At 40.1% G+C, this 14,971-nt stretch overlaps 1 protein-coding gene across 2 annotated transcripts in view; it reads right to left on the reverse strand.

Annotated features, from left to right (window-relative positions):
• The window catches only part of PCSK2 (proprotein convertase subtilisin/kexin type 2), a 2,031,987-nt gene that overhangs the window by 1,660,699 nt on the left and 356,317 nt on the right, over window positions 1-14,971 (reverse strand). For both annotated transcript variants that reach the window (XM_044056049.1, XM_044056038.1), the window contains exon 2: window positions 13,206-13,310. In XM_044056049.1, coding sequence (XP_043911984.1) covers window positions 13,206-13,310 — 105 coding nt within the window. The remainder of the gene's footprint in view (window positions 1-13,205; window positions 13,311-14,971) is intronic.

The raw sequence follows: 14,971 nt of genomic DNA on the forward strand, positions 1-14,971 counted from the left end.
AGGCTTAGTGTCTGCTATTCTAAAGTGTATTAGTTTTGGTTTAAGCATTTGGGCCAGTTATTTTACATTAAGAAGGTGTGGTCTGCACTCTTATGGGAGAAGAGGGTAGATTCTGCCCTTCTGAGCTGGGAGTTTTTGGTCAAAGGCTTATTGTGCCTGCTTATTTGAACTGTTTCTCTCTGCAATTGGTGCGCCTTGTTTGCTGTAGCATAGACTATATTCGGGCCTGCTGAATCTAGCTTTATTTGTATAACTTGAGCACTAATCCAGGCCATCTTTTTTTGGAGAAGGTCCCCTTGCACCCTAGTGGCAGGAGTGTGCAGTTGCAACTTGTCTGATCGAAGACTGCTGGAATGGGGCTCAGTTTTTAGCTTTTATTGGTTAACTGGTTAATTTGTTTAAATCAGTTTGCTCATTTGCTACTGTTTTTTATATATATATATATATATATATATATATATATATATACATATATGTAAATATATATATATATATATATATATATATATATATATATATATAAAATATAAATATATATATATATATATATATATATATATATATATATATATATATATATATAAATATACATATACTTTATGCATCGCCGCTTAGGGTTAAACTATTCCTGGCACCATAAAGTCTGTTCTTCAAATTTTCCCTTAGAAGTAGTCAGTTTTTAGTTTTAGCACTGAAACCTGTTTCTTTGAGCTCAGCACTTGTTCAGAACTCATTGTAAGCACTAAATCAGCTACTAATTACTACAGCACTCAGCTTTCCTCACTTATCTAGAGGAAAACAGTTTTTAGTACTTAATAAATAGTACCTATCCAGGCATGTCTAAGGGTCAGCTCCCGGTGTTTTCTCCTAATGAATCTGGGCATCTTGGGGAAATGCAGCAATTGCCTCATGTACACAGGCAACCCTCTCCTCCTACCACCCAACACTGCAACCTGTGAGAGATGTACTTACATAGCTAAACTGGAAGCAAAGCTCTCTTCACCCGAGACTGGACTAGACAGTCTAGAAGAGAAGGTAAACACTTGCACCACATCACATTCATCACATAGTCCCTCAAAATCTACACCACCAAGACACACACATAGAAACACAAAACACACAGCTACATTCACGGAGGCTCTCAATAAAAACCTGCCCAAGCAATAGAGCCCTGCAAAGGGGAAACACAAGCAAACTCCACCCCCCAACACAACCCAAATGACACATAGCCCACAAACTCAGTGTGCCACTCAACCACAGCCCATAAGGTATAACAACGTAGCCAATACTCTAGTCATAGATGACTCCATAGTCGAGCACACTGATGTTCCACTCAACAGGCTAAACAAGGAGAAATATACTGTCAGCTGCCTGTCAGGTGCCAGGATCTGCCACATAATGCATGCACTGAGGTCACTCCACAGCAAGTACAAATATGACTCTGTCATTGTCCATGTTGGTGTGAAAGACCTGAGATGTACCTCCCAGGACTACATGAAAAGAGACATGGAGGAGCTCTCCGATCTTGTAGCCCAGGCAGGTATGACCCTAGGCCTAAGTAGCATCCTGCCATCACCCAGAATGATACCACAGTACAAGGACAAAATGATTGACTTCAACAATTGGCTAAGCTTCTGGTTTCATTCTAAGGGGATCCAGTATCTGTCTGCCTGGGATGACATGATCGACAGACCACAATGCTTTGCCAGAGATGGCCTGCACCTGTTGCCCTTGGGATTCTGGATACTGGCTACGGCTCTTGCCACCCCTATAGTGCCTTTTTTAGGCAAGGTTCAAATGACAAATTCACCACCATAACAGGTACAAGCAAGCAAAATCTGAAGGTATTGCTAATCAATACTAGAAGTCTAAACCTCAAAATGCACTCACTCGAGGCATTCCTTAAAATGGAGAACATCGACATCTGTGCAGTGTCAGAGACCTGGTTCAAGACTCCCGAGAGCACCCCTGCATTACCAGTCTATAATTCATGCCACACCTTTCAGCCACCTAACCTGGACCAAAACACTAAAGGCAGAAGTGTGTCCATATTCATTAAGGATATCCACACTTCCAGGCTAGTTGCTCAGCATAATGCATCCGAGATTATCCAAGTGCAACTAACTCTGGGTAAGACCACAATCTAAATTGTAGCTTGCTACAGATCCCCCACCATGCCCCAGGATTCCCACTCCTCATTTCTTGATACACTGGAAAATATTAGGGTACAACCCAACACCCTAATAATGAGCGATTTCAACTACCCCACCATTAACTGGGAAAACTACTCATCTTCCAACTCTTTTGCTCAATGTTTTCTGGAAATCATAAATTCCAATGCCTTGGATAAACTTATCCATGCCCCCACTAGGGGCAGCAATATCCTTGACCTGGTCATTACCAACATGGGTGAATGGTGTTCCACACCAAAGGTCTATCTATTCCTTGTTGGTCAGAGCCGACCACAAGCTAATCACCGTAGACATCCACATCCCATCCCCACCCCCCAGTAGGGAAACTACAGTTAAAAATGTCTCCAAAGCCAACTTCACTCTTTTTAAGACAGAAGTGGCAAACTTCACAACATGCATGCAAATGGACAATAGAGGTACGATTGCTGAATCCTACACAAATGCACTTTATAAGCACTTACACCAGTGCATGGATTGTGCTATCCCTAACAGAACTAAGATGCTATTCTCCAAAAAAATGAAGCCAATTTGGTGGTCCTCTGCCATAAACAAACACTACAACAGAAGAAAGAAACTGTTGCAAAAAAGAGTAAAATCCCATGATTGGAGGAACTCCCTGGTCAGCCTCAGTAAGAAGCTGAGATCCCTCATAAAATCCTCCAAAACTAGTTACGAAAACAAAATTTCCACTGATTTTAAAGACAACCACAAAGCATTCTATAGCTATGTCAAGAATCTAAATAGGAACACTCAGATCTGCTCTGAGTTACAGCATAATGGCACTAAATATACAGAACCAACTGATATTGCCAACGTCCTGGCAGATAGGTTCAGTGCTAACTTTACCCCTCTCTCACCCTCTAAAGGACCCATCTCTATCCCGGAAGAATGCAAATTTCCTGAAATCATGGCTTCACAGGTAAAAAACGCACTCTCCAAAACCAAGACCACAGCATCCATGGGACCTGACAACATCCCTGGCTGTATTCTACATGAACTACAGAATGAACTGGCACCCCACCTAAGTACCATGTTCAATCATAGCTTCACCTTAAGCTCTGTGCCCACTGAATGGCGCACAGCAATGGTTATCCCACTCCACAAAGGGGGAGCCACCAGAGACCCCAGGAACTACCACCCCATTAACCTGATGAGCCTGGTCTGCAAGGCCATGGAGTGTATCATCATAGAACTTATAAACAAAGACATTGGTAATCTCCAATCACTGGACCCTACCCAGTTCATGTTTGTAAAAGGCAGATCATGTCTCCTAAACCTGATAGACTACTTTGAAGCAGTCAGCAAAGCTGTAGACGAGGGTAAGGTGGTTCACACAGCCTATCTAGATCTAGCCAAGGATTTCAACACTATCCCCCCTCTTGAATTATAGATAAACTCACTAAACTAGTTATAAATCCCTATGTCACAAGATGGGTTGCCAACTGGCTCATGGACAGAACCCACACTGTGAAAGTAGCAGACTCCAAATCTGACTTCAGACCAGTGACAAGTGGAGTACCTTAGGGTTCTATCCTGGGTTCTCTCCTGTTTGGAATCTACTTCTCTAAAGTACAGGTTAACACAGAAGGTCTTTGGCTAACAAAGTTCAGAGATGACTGCAAACTAGGAGCCATAATCGAAACTTCTAATGTTGTGGACATCCTACAAAAGGGCCTCTCTGAGACAAAGGCCTGGTGTCAAAGCCATGGCCTCAAGCTCAATGCCAAAAAGTGCATTGTCATCCCCTTTGGAAAAACTCTGTGCCCATGGACTACCACAAAGGCGTTAGTCTACTTAACACCAAAAGTGTGACAAGAGACCTTGGGACACAGGTAGACAGTAGTCTCTCCTTTGATAATCACATCGCCACAGCAGTCAGGAAATCCTCCTATGTGGCACACCTCATCACAAAAATGTTTCTCATCCAGGAAGAAAGAAGTCATTGTTCCCCTCTACTTGTCACTCATTAGACCCATTATAGAGACCTACAACAATTGGATAGGTCACAGAAATACCTCACAAAGAGGATTACTGGCCTCAAACAGATGCTCTACGCAGACTGTCTCAAAAAACTCCAGCTTTAATCCGTCGCATATCGTCTACTCAGAGGCAATCTCTGCCTAACATACTAAGCTATATCAAACCAGGAGCTGTTGGACATGTTCCACTTAAAGAAATCCCAATCCCTCCAAACTACATACTCTAGGGACCTAAACCTGGTTACTACAATAAACAGAACATGCTGAAGGGATAGATTCCTGTCCCAGAGACTCCCCATACTCTGGAATAAAGTATGTATCTACATCAAACAAAGCTCCTCATTAGCACTCTTCAAGAACAATCTTGATAATTGGATGGGAAATAGGAAATTCACCCCGGGGATCACTTCTGCGGCTCTGCTTGACAGTGACACAGGAAAATAATTTTGTTGGATGGCGAAAGTCAGGGTACCTTTTTGGCTAGGCTTATATAGGCCCTAGGGCCAATAGCCTAGTAACTACCTATGAACCTATGAACCTATGAGTATTCATGCCAAATAGGGGATAATGTTGTTTAGCCCCTTGGATAATATTTTTGCATGGGTTTTTATATCTTTACTTCAGAGAGATATGGGTCTATAATTAGCTGATGAAGTACGATTTTATTTAGTTTGAGAATAACCATTACAATGGAGGATACAGAGGAATTATTTACAGACTTTGTGATGCAAAAAGAGTTAAAGAGTGACATCAGTTCAGTGATCAGGTTTTGCTGCAGCAAAGCTCTGCATTAAGTCCATCTAGGGGCATTCCCTTTCTTCATAACTCAAATGTTATTAATAACTTCATTTTCAGTAACTTGCACCCTCAATGAGGCATTATGAGCACCCAGCACTTTGGAGAGGTTAGGTTCTTGGAGTGAGCTTTGAAGATAATCCTAAGAGGGGATGTTTGGATTAGAGTCAGCATATAACGACCTGTAAAAAAATTAAAAGCTGCATTAAGATCCTTATGGTTGCTGTTATTTTCTGCGATGAAGGGATTCTAATCCCAGGCATTACAGATGTTCTTCTTACAGATGTTCTTCTAAGTTTAACTCTATGTGCCAGCAGTTTACTAGAGCTGTTTCCTTCTGCCCAGGCTTTGGTTGCCACTCTTTCCAAACATAACTTGTTAAATTTAATGTAATTGCTTGGCAGGATAAAAAAGGAAAAAAATAACTTACAGATATTAACAGGTAAAATAAACTCTGAAACCAATGCTTAGAAAACTGTGGAATTATGTACAGTGTGAAAATGATCAGTTCAGTTTATTTTCAGACTCACAAGACTCAGTTCTTGAGGAATAGAACTTCAGTTCAGCTTATATTGCTCAGTGATATGTATACCATACACACAAAAAAAAAATACAGGTTGTTAAAATGCTAGATTTAAGTAACCAGTGTTCTAATCAGTAATTCAACAGTTGAGAAACAACCACCTAGCTCCCATGCAAAGGTCTTAAGAGTCACGTTCCTTGATCCACATGGCTACTTTTTAACTGTCACTAAATTATCAAGGCCAGATTTAGAACTTAAAGAAAAAGTTGCGCTTTAGAGCATGGCTTCCCAGAAGACTTATCTTCATCACCTGAGTAAATTAAGCATTGTTGTAGGTTCATAGGTTCATAGGTTCATACTAGGCTATCTGCCCAAGGGCATTTATAAGCCTAGCCCAGAGTTTTGTGGCTTTTGCCACCCCTTTAGTTTGGAGGATACTATGCCCATTATTTTGCTGTGCCTCTGTCAAGCAGTGACACTGAGATAATCCCTGGGGTATATCTGCGATCTCCCATCCATTGGTCAAGATTTCTCTTGAACAAAGCCAGTGAGGTGCTCTGCCTCACATGTACCGGGATTTTGTTCCACAGCATAGGGAGTCTCTGGGTGATGAATCTGTCCCTCCAGCACGTCCTATTAATAACTGTGTTGAGGTTTAAGTCTCCCACCCTTGTAGTTCTGAGGGATCTAGATTTTTTGAGGTGAAGCATGTTCATCAATTCTGGGTTGGACATGGCCTTGTATGTCAGGCACAGGTCACCTCTGAGCAGACGGTAAGCGACTGAATAGAGCTGAAGTTCCTTCAGTCGGGCAGCATAGGACATATTTTTGAGACCCTTTATCCTTTTGGTGAGGAACTTTTGGGGCCTTTCCAGTTGCTGCAGGTGACATGTCAGATACATTCCGAATGGGGCATTGTACTCAATCATTGGTCTGATGAGTGATGAGTACAGGGGGACGATGACTTCCCTTGATCTAGATGTGAATCCCTTCATGATCAGGTGGGCAATGTAGAAGGTCTTCCTAACTACTTTGGCAACGTGAGTGTCAAATGAAAGGTTACTGTCAACCTGGGTACCCAGATCCCTGATAACCACTTCTGTGCTTAGTGGGTTGCCGCCCATATGGTAGCTAGGGGTAACCTTGTTTTTCCCGAAGGGTATGACTATGCATTTTTTGGCGTTTAACTTTAGGCCATGGCTCTGGCACCAGTTATCCATTTCTATAAGACCCTTCTGAAGGATATCTGTGTCAGATGTGTTCTCAACTATGGTGCCCAGTTTGCAGTCATCTGCAAATTTTGTCAGCCATAATCCTCCTGTGTTTGCTTGTACTTCTGAAAAGTAGATGCCGAACAGGAGAGGGCCCAGGACTGAGCCCTGTGGGACACCAGTTGTGACAGGCTTTGAGTCTGACATGGCGCCAGCAACTCTGACCCTGTGGGTTCTGTCACTTAGCCAGTTTGCAACCCATCTAGAGACGTATGGGTTTACATTTAAGCTGATGAGTTTTTCAATGATACCTGAGTGGGGTATTGTGCCGAAAGCCTTTGCCAGGTCGAGGTAGGCTGTGTGGACTGCCTTTCCCTCATCAATGGCCTTGGTGACTGTTTCGAAAAAGTCAACCAGGTTTAAAAGGCATGATCTGCCCTTGACAAAGCCAAACTGGGTCGGATCCAAAGTCTGCAAGTCTCCTATGTCTTTATTTATGAGTTCCATTATGATCCTCTCCATAGCTTTGCAGATCAAGCTTGTCAAGCTGATGGGATGGTAATTTCCCGGGTTGGTGGAGGCACCGCCTTTGTGAAGTGGGACCACAGTTGCCGTACGCCACTCCTTAGGCACGTATCCTGAGGTGAGGCTAAGATTAAACAGCTGCCCTAACTGCGGGTTTAATTCCTCATTGAGTTCGTGGAGCACACATCCGGGGACACCATCTGGTCCCATGGATGCTGTGTTTTTTGCCTTGGAGAGAGCAGTTCTCACCTGAGCGTTAGAGATGTTTGGGGGGCTATAATTCTCTGGTATAGATATCTCACCTTTTGGGGAGGGAGTTTGCACTGAACCTGTCAGCCAGTATGTTGGCAATGTCTGTAGGTTCAGTAATTTTTACATCATTTTGAACTAGTTCTGAGCATATCAAGGAGTTTCCTCCCAGGTTTCTAACATAGCTAAAGAAGGCCTTATGATTGTCCTTTGAGTCCTTAGCGACTTTTCTCTCAAAATTTGCCTTGGATGATTTTATGAGAGATCTTAGTTTTTTACTTATAATGATCAAGGGTGTTTTCCCTTTCAAGGATTTTGCTCTATCTTGTAGTAGCTTCCTCCTTTTGTTGTAGAGCTTGTTTATGGCTGGGGTCCACCAGACTGGACGCTTGCCTTTGGTACAAAGAGTCTTTGTTTTGTTTGGGATTGCCTGATCCATGCAGTCCCGTAGGTGCTGGTAGAAGGCATTTGTAAGTGATTCAGCGGCTTGAGTAATGGTTTCCGCAGTCTCGGGGGCCTTAAAAGAGACCACACTAGCCTTTAGAAGTGTGAAGTCGGCTTTTGAGAAGTTCTTCACTGTGGTCTTTTTTATCTCAGGTGGGGGCGGGATGTGGACTTCCAGTGAGATTAGTTTATGGTCTGATCTCACCAGTGAGGGATCATCTTTAATTATGGTGTAGGGGGATCATCTTTAATTATGGTGTCCTGGGAAGAGTTGTTTTGTTGTTTAACAACCTCTGAAAATAGCTGATTTGATGACTGTATTCCCTGGCAAACCAGAATCCACTTTCCCTTCAGCTGATAACAATCAGTAGACACTGGAGCAATGACACTGGAGTGGACATGATCCTTTGGCCAATCATTTACTTGGCTCTTTTGGAAGCAGCATGTCTATCTTTGGAGGCCCTGATGTGTGTATATGTTGTTCCAACTTTTCATTAGCTATTTCTGCTTAATATGGCAAGATTACAAAAAGGCTAGTGCTTCCTCAGCATTTTGGAATAATTTATTTTGCCTTTGCCACTTGATACACAATGTGGTCAGGTATTGCACAGTAGAGATTTATTTCTTGACACATAAATGTCTGACATCATTACAGGAGTGTCTGGCTTGCAGTATTTCCTGAGAAAAAATAATTGGAAAAGAATAAAGGGTCATCCTTCTGTAGTAATTTTCAGAATGTGCTGCTTTCCCCACTCAGTTTGGAATTAGCCTGGGCTGTTGCATGAGTAGAGCCACAAATCTGATAAATGGTTAAGTAGTTTTTTGAATTTAGTTAAGGTGGTAGTTGTTCTAATTGGGTGAGGAAGTGTGTTCCAGTTTTTTGAGACATGACATGAGTATAGCGAGTTCCCTGCAGTATTTGCAGTTTTGATGACTTGTAGTAATAATTTATTCTTGATCAAAGCATGCATCTGCTCTAGTAAGGTTGTACTAACTAGGAGTGCAGGAGATTTCTCAGGTTGGTAAAGTAGTTTTGTGTGCCATAACTAGCTGGTTATTTATCAGATGTTGTGGTAGTTCTAGCCAAGAGAGTTTTTTTAGAGAAAGGCATTGCTGTGTTCTATGTGTGGAATCTGTGGCAAATCTTGTTGTTTTATTATAGCATATCTAGTTTGTCAAGTTTAGCCTTTTTAAGGTTGCAAAGTATGGACGAGGCATAGAGGAGGGTTAACAGGAGGAGGGTTCTGGCAATGACTACCCGGGAAGTATCAGATAGAAATTTTTTGTTTCTATAAAGGGTCCCCATATTTTTGTGTACTTTTTTGATTGTTTGAGATAAGTTTGAGACGTTTTAGTACCCACATCATTAAGACCAAAGAATCACAGCCAAGTGAGAGCGCTGTTAAATTCATAATGCCCTAGCATCTCTGTTCAAACTCCCGTGGTAACCTGATTCTTCTCCTTCTCGAACATGTGCTCCTACATTAACAATGACACCAACTGCCCTGGCCCAAGAAGCTATTTCAGTAATTCTGTGGCTATGGTCTCCATCCCCCATGCAGTTACTCATTTGCAGTTTATTTATTTATTTGTTTGTTTGTTTGTTCATTGACCATGGTAGAGAGGTAAGTAGAGAGGGCAATAATGAGTACTGGAGAGGTAAAAAGAACAGTGTGCAAAGCAAGAGAATCAATATTACACACTACCATTGCAACAAGTATTTTGCTAGCTTGTCTCAAATAAATGATATTTGAATCAATGTAGCACAGGCGTTTGAGCAGAGGAACTACAACATCGTGTAGTTAACAGGACTCTCAAGCGGCTGCAATCCTTTGGTCTTAATGATGTGGGTACCAGAACTTAGTGTGTAACTTTTTCTTAATTCTTTAAAAGTTACACCCAAATTGTATACAGTTTTCTAAAAGGCTGTCAGAGCAAGTTGTCTTGAGACCAAGTTCTGAGTACATGCCTGACTTCACTTATACCTGCAATCCAACAATTGTTCCCAGCACTACATGCTTCATTCCCTTCTGGTGTCATTTGTTAGACTAATGTGATTCCCCTCTGACATGGCCATCAAGCCATTAGCCAATGGTAATTAAGGCTTAAATGAGTCATGTTTTCAAGAATAATGTAAGAATTTGGGAAATGTACATTTGGAGAAATGTGTTTCTGTTTCACTAGTCTCATCGACTGACCTCTGTTTTTTTTCTAATATACCACCTCTGGTAGTGCTGACAGACTTAACAACTGGATAGAGGCAATTCTTCACATATTAGACAATTGTGTGATTCATTGCTTCATCTCTCAATCTACAGTGTTGTCTGCAAATGGGACAATACTCTTTAGATATATCTACATGAAAATGTCGACTTAACAATCATTGGGCTGTTCCTTTATGTCTTACATTAAGCTGTCTTAAAGCTACTTTACTTTATTCTTCTTGCAATATCACCAGCCAAATTTATTTTTGTTTCATTATTTCTCTGATATGAGTATCTGTTCACTAGACAGACAGTAAGATATCTATAGTTGCTACTGTGAAGACTTTTCTTGTTCCAAAATAGGAAAATCTTGTAGCCTTGCCATGTCTTGTTTGTATAAAATCAGATTAAGCTTTTGTTGTTATTAGACACACAGACCAGGAGACCATTAATGAGCCGAGCCCAAATTCTCATTTACCTCAGAGCACTGTCTGTTCAACTGACTTCCTCAAGGTCACACAGTAGACAAATGAAGGCTAGGGAATCCAACCTTGCACCAGCTCTTTACCTGTCTACGGCTTTGAGCTTTTGCACCAACTAACAGACTTAGGTGGTTATCAGGAAAAGGAGGTAAATTATACTCTAGATGTTAAACCTAATCAACACACATTCTATATACAAGAGGCAGTTGTTTTCCAAATCAGCAAAGTGTTTTTGTTGCAGTCAAAAATTAAACTCAAGCACATGACAATGATTGAAAAATACATATTTTTCTAAGGCTTTAGTTTAGTATCCACAAAGATAAGGTTTCATCTGACATCCAGAGTCAAATTATTTTAATTAAAAATTATCTGTTATGTGGAAAATCCTTCTGAAATATGACTTGACATTCACTACAGATCTCTTACTAACGGTTGTTGTTGTTGTTTGTCTTTCGGCTTTTCCCGGTAAGGGGTCGCCACAGCAGAACTTTGGTCCGCTAATGATTGGCAGTAGAGTTTTACGAAACGCCAAGGTGCCAGCTTGACGTTCAACCTTCAACAAAGGCACGCCCATTTACGCATGCATATCTTTCGAATGCTACCCAACCGTGGGGAGGACATGCAGACTCCACACAGTAGGCACTCCCAAGCCCAGCCGAGAATCGAACGGGAGAACCTCTTGCTGTGAGGTAACAACGTTATGGTAGTACTTGAAATAGCAATTAGTTGTTTCTTCAACAAAAGATTTCTCAAAAACTGTTCATTTGAGATGAGCTAACAACATGAGCATTTAATTATCTCTGTATCATAACTTACATGAGATGTGAAAACCACTAAATTATTGTTCTTATTTAAAAATAAAAATCATGCAACTTTGACTAGACAAAATGAAACATTCAAGAAGCCAGTCATGGATGAAGCTTGTGACACATCATTACAAACTGCAGTTTACATCATGGGCCTTAAAGAATAGCTGCACGAATAAACATACAGTGGAAGAAATACAATGCCAAAATCAACAAAGCACACAGGCAGCAACAAAGACAAAGCCCAACTAATAACAATATGCTGCTGTTTTATACATGTATTTTGCTCTGCATCACTTTTTCTTCATTATGATATCAATAACATACATTCTTGGGACTATTCTGCAAAGTTACCTAGTAATGAGACTATAAAAAGTTATAATAATAGCAGAATAAAAAAAGCTACTACTGCTTCTACAAACATCCGATCACTTGAACGATCATAGAAGTTTATAGTGCTCATCAGTATGAGACTTAAATGCCATGCAACAACATATAAACAGTTGACAGAGTTGGTACATGTCAACTTTCTGAGAGCATACTAAAAATTAAATAGTGGTAGCCAGAAGGAAAAGAACAAGTAATTATGAACATAACCCATAAAAAGAGTCTACATCTACAAGACAGCATGTAGCACACACCATGAGCATCTAAATGAACAGGTAGATATAAAACTGTACAAAGAGGGTAGCGAAAAAAAGTCACAGTCATGTTAAATCTGTAAACATACCATCTACTTGATTTGCATTTCATGAAACATTTCACTTGCTGAATTTGGTCCATCAGCTGGCTATTTTTGAGTTTTTTTGTGACCTGAGATCACTTATCTGTTTGAGGAACTTGCTTAGAGTTGCACTCTAGGAAAATGGAGGAGGCAGGAATGAAAACCCCGTATCCTTAATTATAGAAACTAATACAATAACTGCTCAGAGACCAAATCTGCCTAACTACTAGATAAGGCTCATAACCGTAATCTTCTTAATCTGGATTTTGGACTTTTCTGCCAGACTGGGATAGCATCTTACTTTCTTAACAGTATAAGATACTTGCCATTTTTATTAACAAAAAAAAAAAAAAATACTACATTTTTGAAAACAGCGACTGGTGTTCTTCAACAAACTGATTGTTTTTCCATAGGGAAAATAAATGAAGATAATGCAGAATTCAAAGAAATTCATTTTAATAAACATATCTACATTTCAAAGAAGACTTAAGACATGGATGGAGTAAGTGAGCACACCACTGGAATGTTGTGAATTTTCTTACATAGTTCACAGTATTATCAAGTATTATTTTAGTATTCATTGACCTTTTTGAAAACTGAATATAACATAAGTATAAAAACAGAGATAACAGCTACAGGCCAGCTGAGATATAAATTGTTCAACATAATATTTTGAAAACGGAGCAGTCTGCGTTCCTGATTTCTATAAAATACACAAAGAGGTGGTAGAATGTATCTGCAGCATTTGAACAGCTATAATCAAAGTTTTGCTGCATCAAAGGAGTGCCCTAAAGCTTTGAATAAAATGTCTTCAAAGGAACAGGAGTCTAGCATCTGAAGCCTAAAAGACTCCATTTCAACTCAGTTTGCTGCATAAATAAGAGCTCGTCAGTTTTAGTGTTTAGACTGAAATGTAGACTTATACCTGCTTTTAATTGGGATTTATCACAGCTAGAAGTCAGTCTGAATTTAGCTACTGTTGTGGCTCAGTGTATCTGGCCATGTAAAGAAGAGTTGCTATGGAAACTGTTTCAGTAAAGTGGAAATGTATCAGTTTCTGGAAAGGCTTACCCTTGGGTCTTTTTCAAGATGCAGCTTATGGCGAAGGCTGCGCCTTCTCCTCCCCTTAGGAATTCCATGGTGATAAAAGTGATACTGGTCATGTGTAAAAGGAAGCTGAGAAAAAAGCAAAACAAAAAAAATTGATATAGTAAAATCATTTCAAATATATTTTTTTAATAAAAACGTGTAGAATAACTATATTTACTAACTTTATGAATCTAAATACAAATCAAAAATCTTGATGTTAGGAAAAAGGGTACTTACCTCTCTTGTTTTTCAATTATTTATATAGCCGCAGACCAAGCTGTACCAGCATGATATCAATTTCTCACTTATGACAAGAAATGCATTATATCTGTCCTGCGTTATTTGCATAGCATGTCATGTTCAGACATGATGCTTTTACTTTTTGAAAATGACTTTAAATTCTTAAATTATCATATTATAGACTTTTGAAAAACAGACTGTTCTCTGGTCTGTTTAATCCATTGCACAGAACTTGCTACAGTAGACTGCAAAAGGTTTTAATGTACCTTTCCAGCAGAACTTTATACATGCTACATTTTTCATTAAATTTAAGAAAATCTTCCATATTAGACTGAAACAAATTTGTGTGTGTGTGTGTGTGTGTGTGTGTGTGTGTGTGTGTGTGTGTGTGTGTGTGTGTGTGTGTGTGTGTGTGTGTGTGTATAGAGATCGTATGTGCACAGCATTAGTTGTGGTGCCAAACACAATGTCTACAAAAAAGCAGGTAAGCTGTAACATTACAAATAATGGCTATGATGCTGAACTACAAAGTCAGCCATATAAAAATGAGAGTTATCAGATAGCACATTGTTTTAACTCTAGCATGTCAGTCAATTTTTTTTCCATTTCTAAAATTAATTCTGCATTGCTTTTCAATAAGTCTTTCTCTAAGTTATGAAACTATTTCTCTTTCTCTCCCTCTCTCTCTGTCTCACACACACACACACACACACACACACACACACACACACACACACACACACACACACACACACACACACACACACCCACACACCCACACACCCACACACCCACACACCCACACACACACACACACACACACACACACACACACACACAAACATACTCACACACATAAGCATTTTGCCCCCTGTTGGATAAGTGCAAAGAAATATGTGGGTGGTGCAGTGATGCAGCAGTTAGCATTGTCATCTCACAGCAAGAGATTCTCCTGTTTGATTCTCGGCTGGGGTGCCTTCTGTGGGGAGTCTGCATGTCCTCCCTGCATCCATGTGGGTTTCCTCCAGGTGCTCTGGTTTCTTCCCACATTCCAGAGACATGTATCTAGAGCACTTCTCCCTGGGCCTCTGCTGAAATGGGCTCTATCCCAGTCAGACTTTCCTGTAAACAAACATTGAATAAGTCATTTATGGCTGAAACTACTATTTTGCCCACGTATGCTTTTTCCTGTATATTTTATACACTGATGTTCTTAATTAATGCAAATGTTTCATCATCTTACCATACACAATGGTATAACATGCCATTCATTTTACTTTTAAAATTTCTGTTTTATTTTTCAGTTCACTCTCTCATAAAAAAATGTTATATCCAAAGCACAAAATAAAATTTACAGCCCAGTCCAACTCCCTCTCTCTTTCTCGGCAGCAATATTATATTAATGACCAGTCTATTCCTTGAATTAGACGTTGTGCTGTACCACATTATATTTCTGAATGCTGTAGCATTTTTGATTCCTTTTGATTCATGTAAACTATATGAAAATG

The sequence above is a fragment of the Protopterus annectens genome, chromosome 1.part2, assembly GCF_019279795.1.
Source record: "Protopterus annectens isolate FY-2018-M chromosome 1.part2, PAN1.0, whole genome shotgun sequence".
NCBI lineage: Eukaryota > Metazoa > Chordata > Ceratodontiformes > Protopteridae > Protopterus > Protopterus annectens.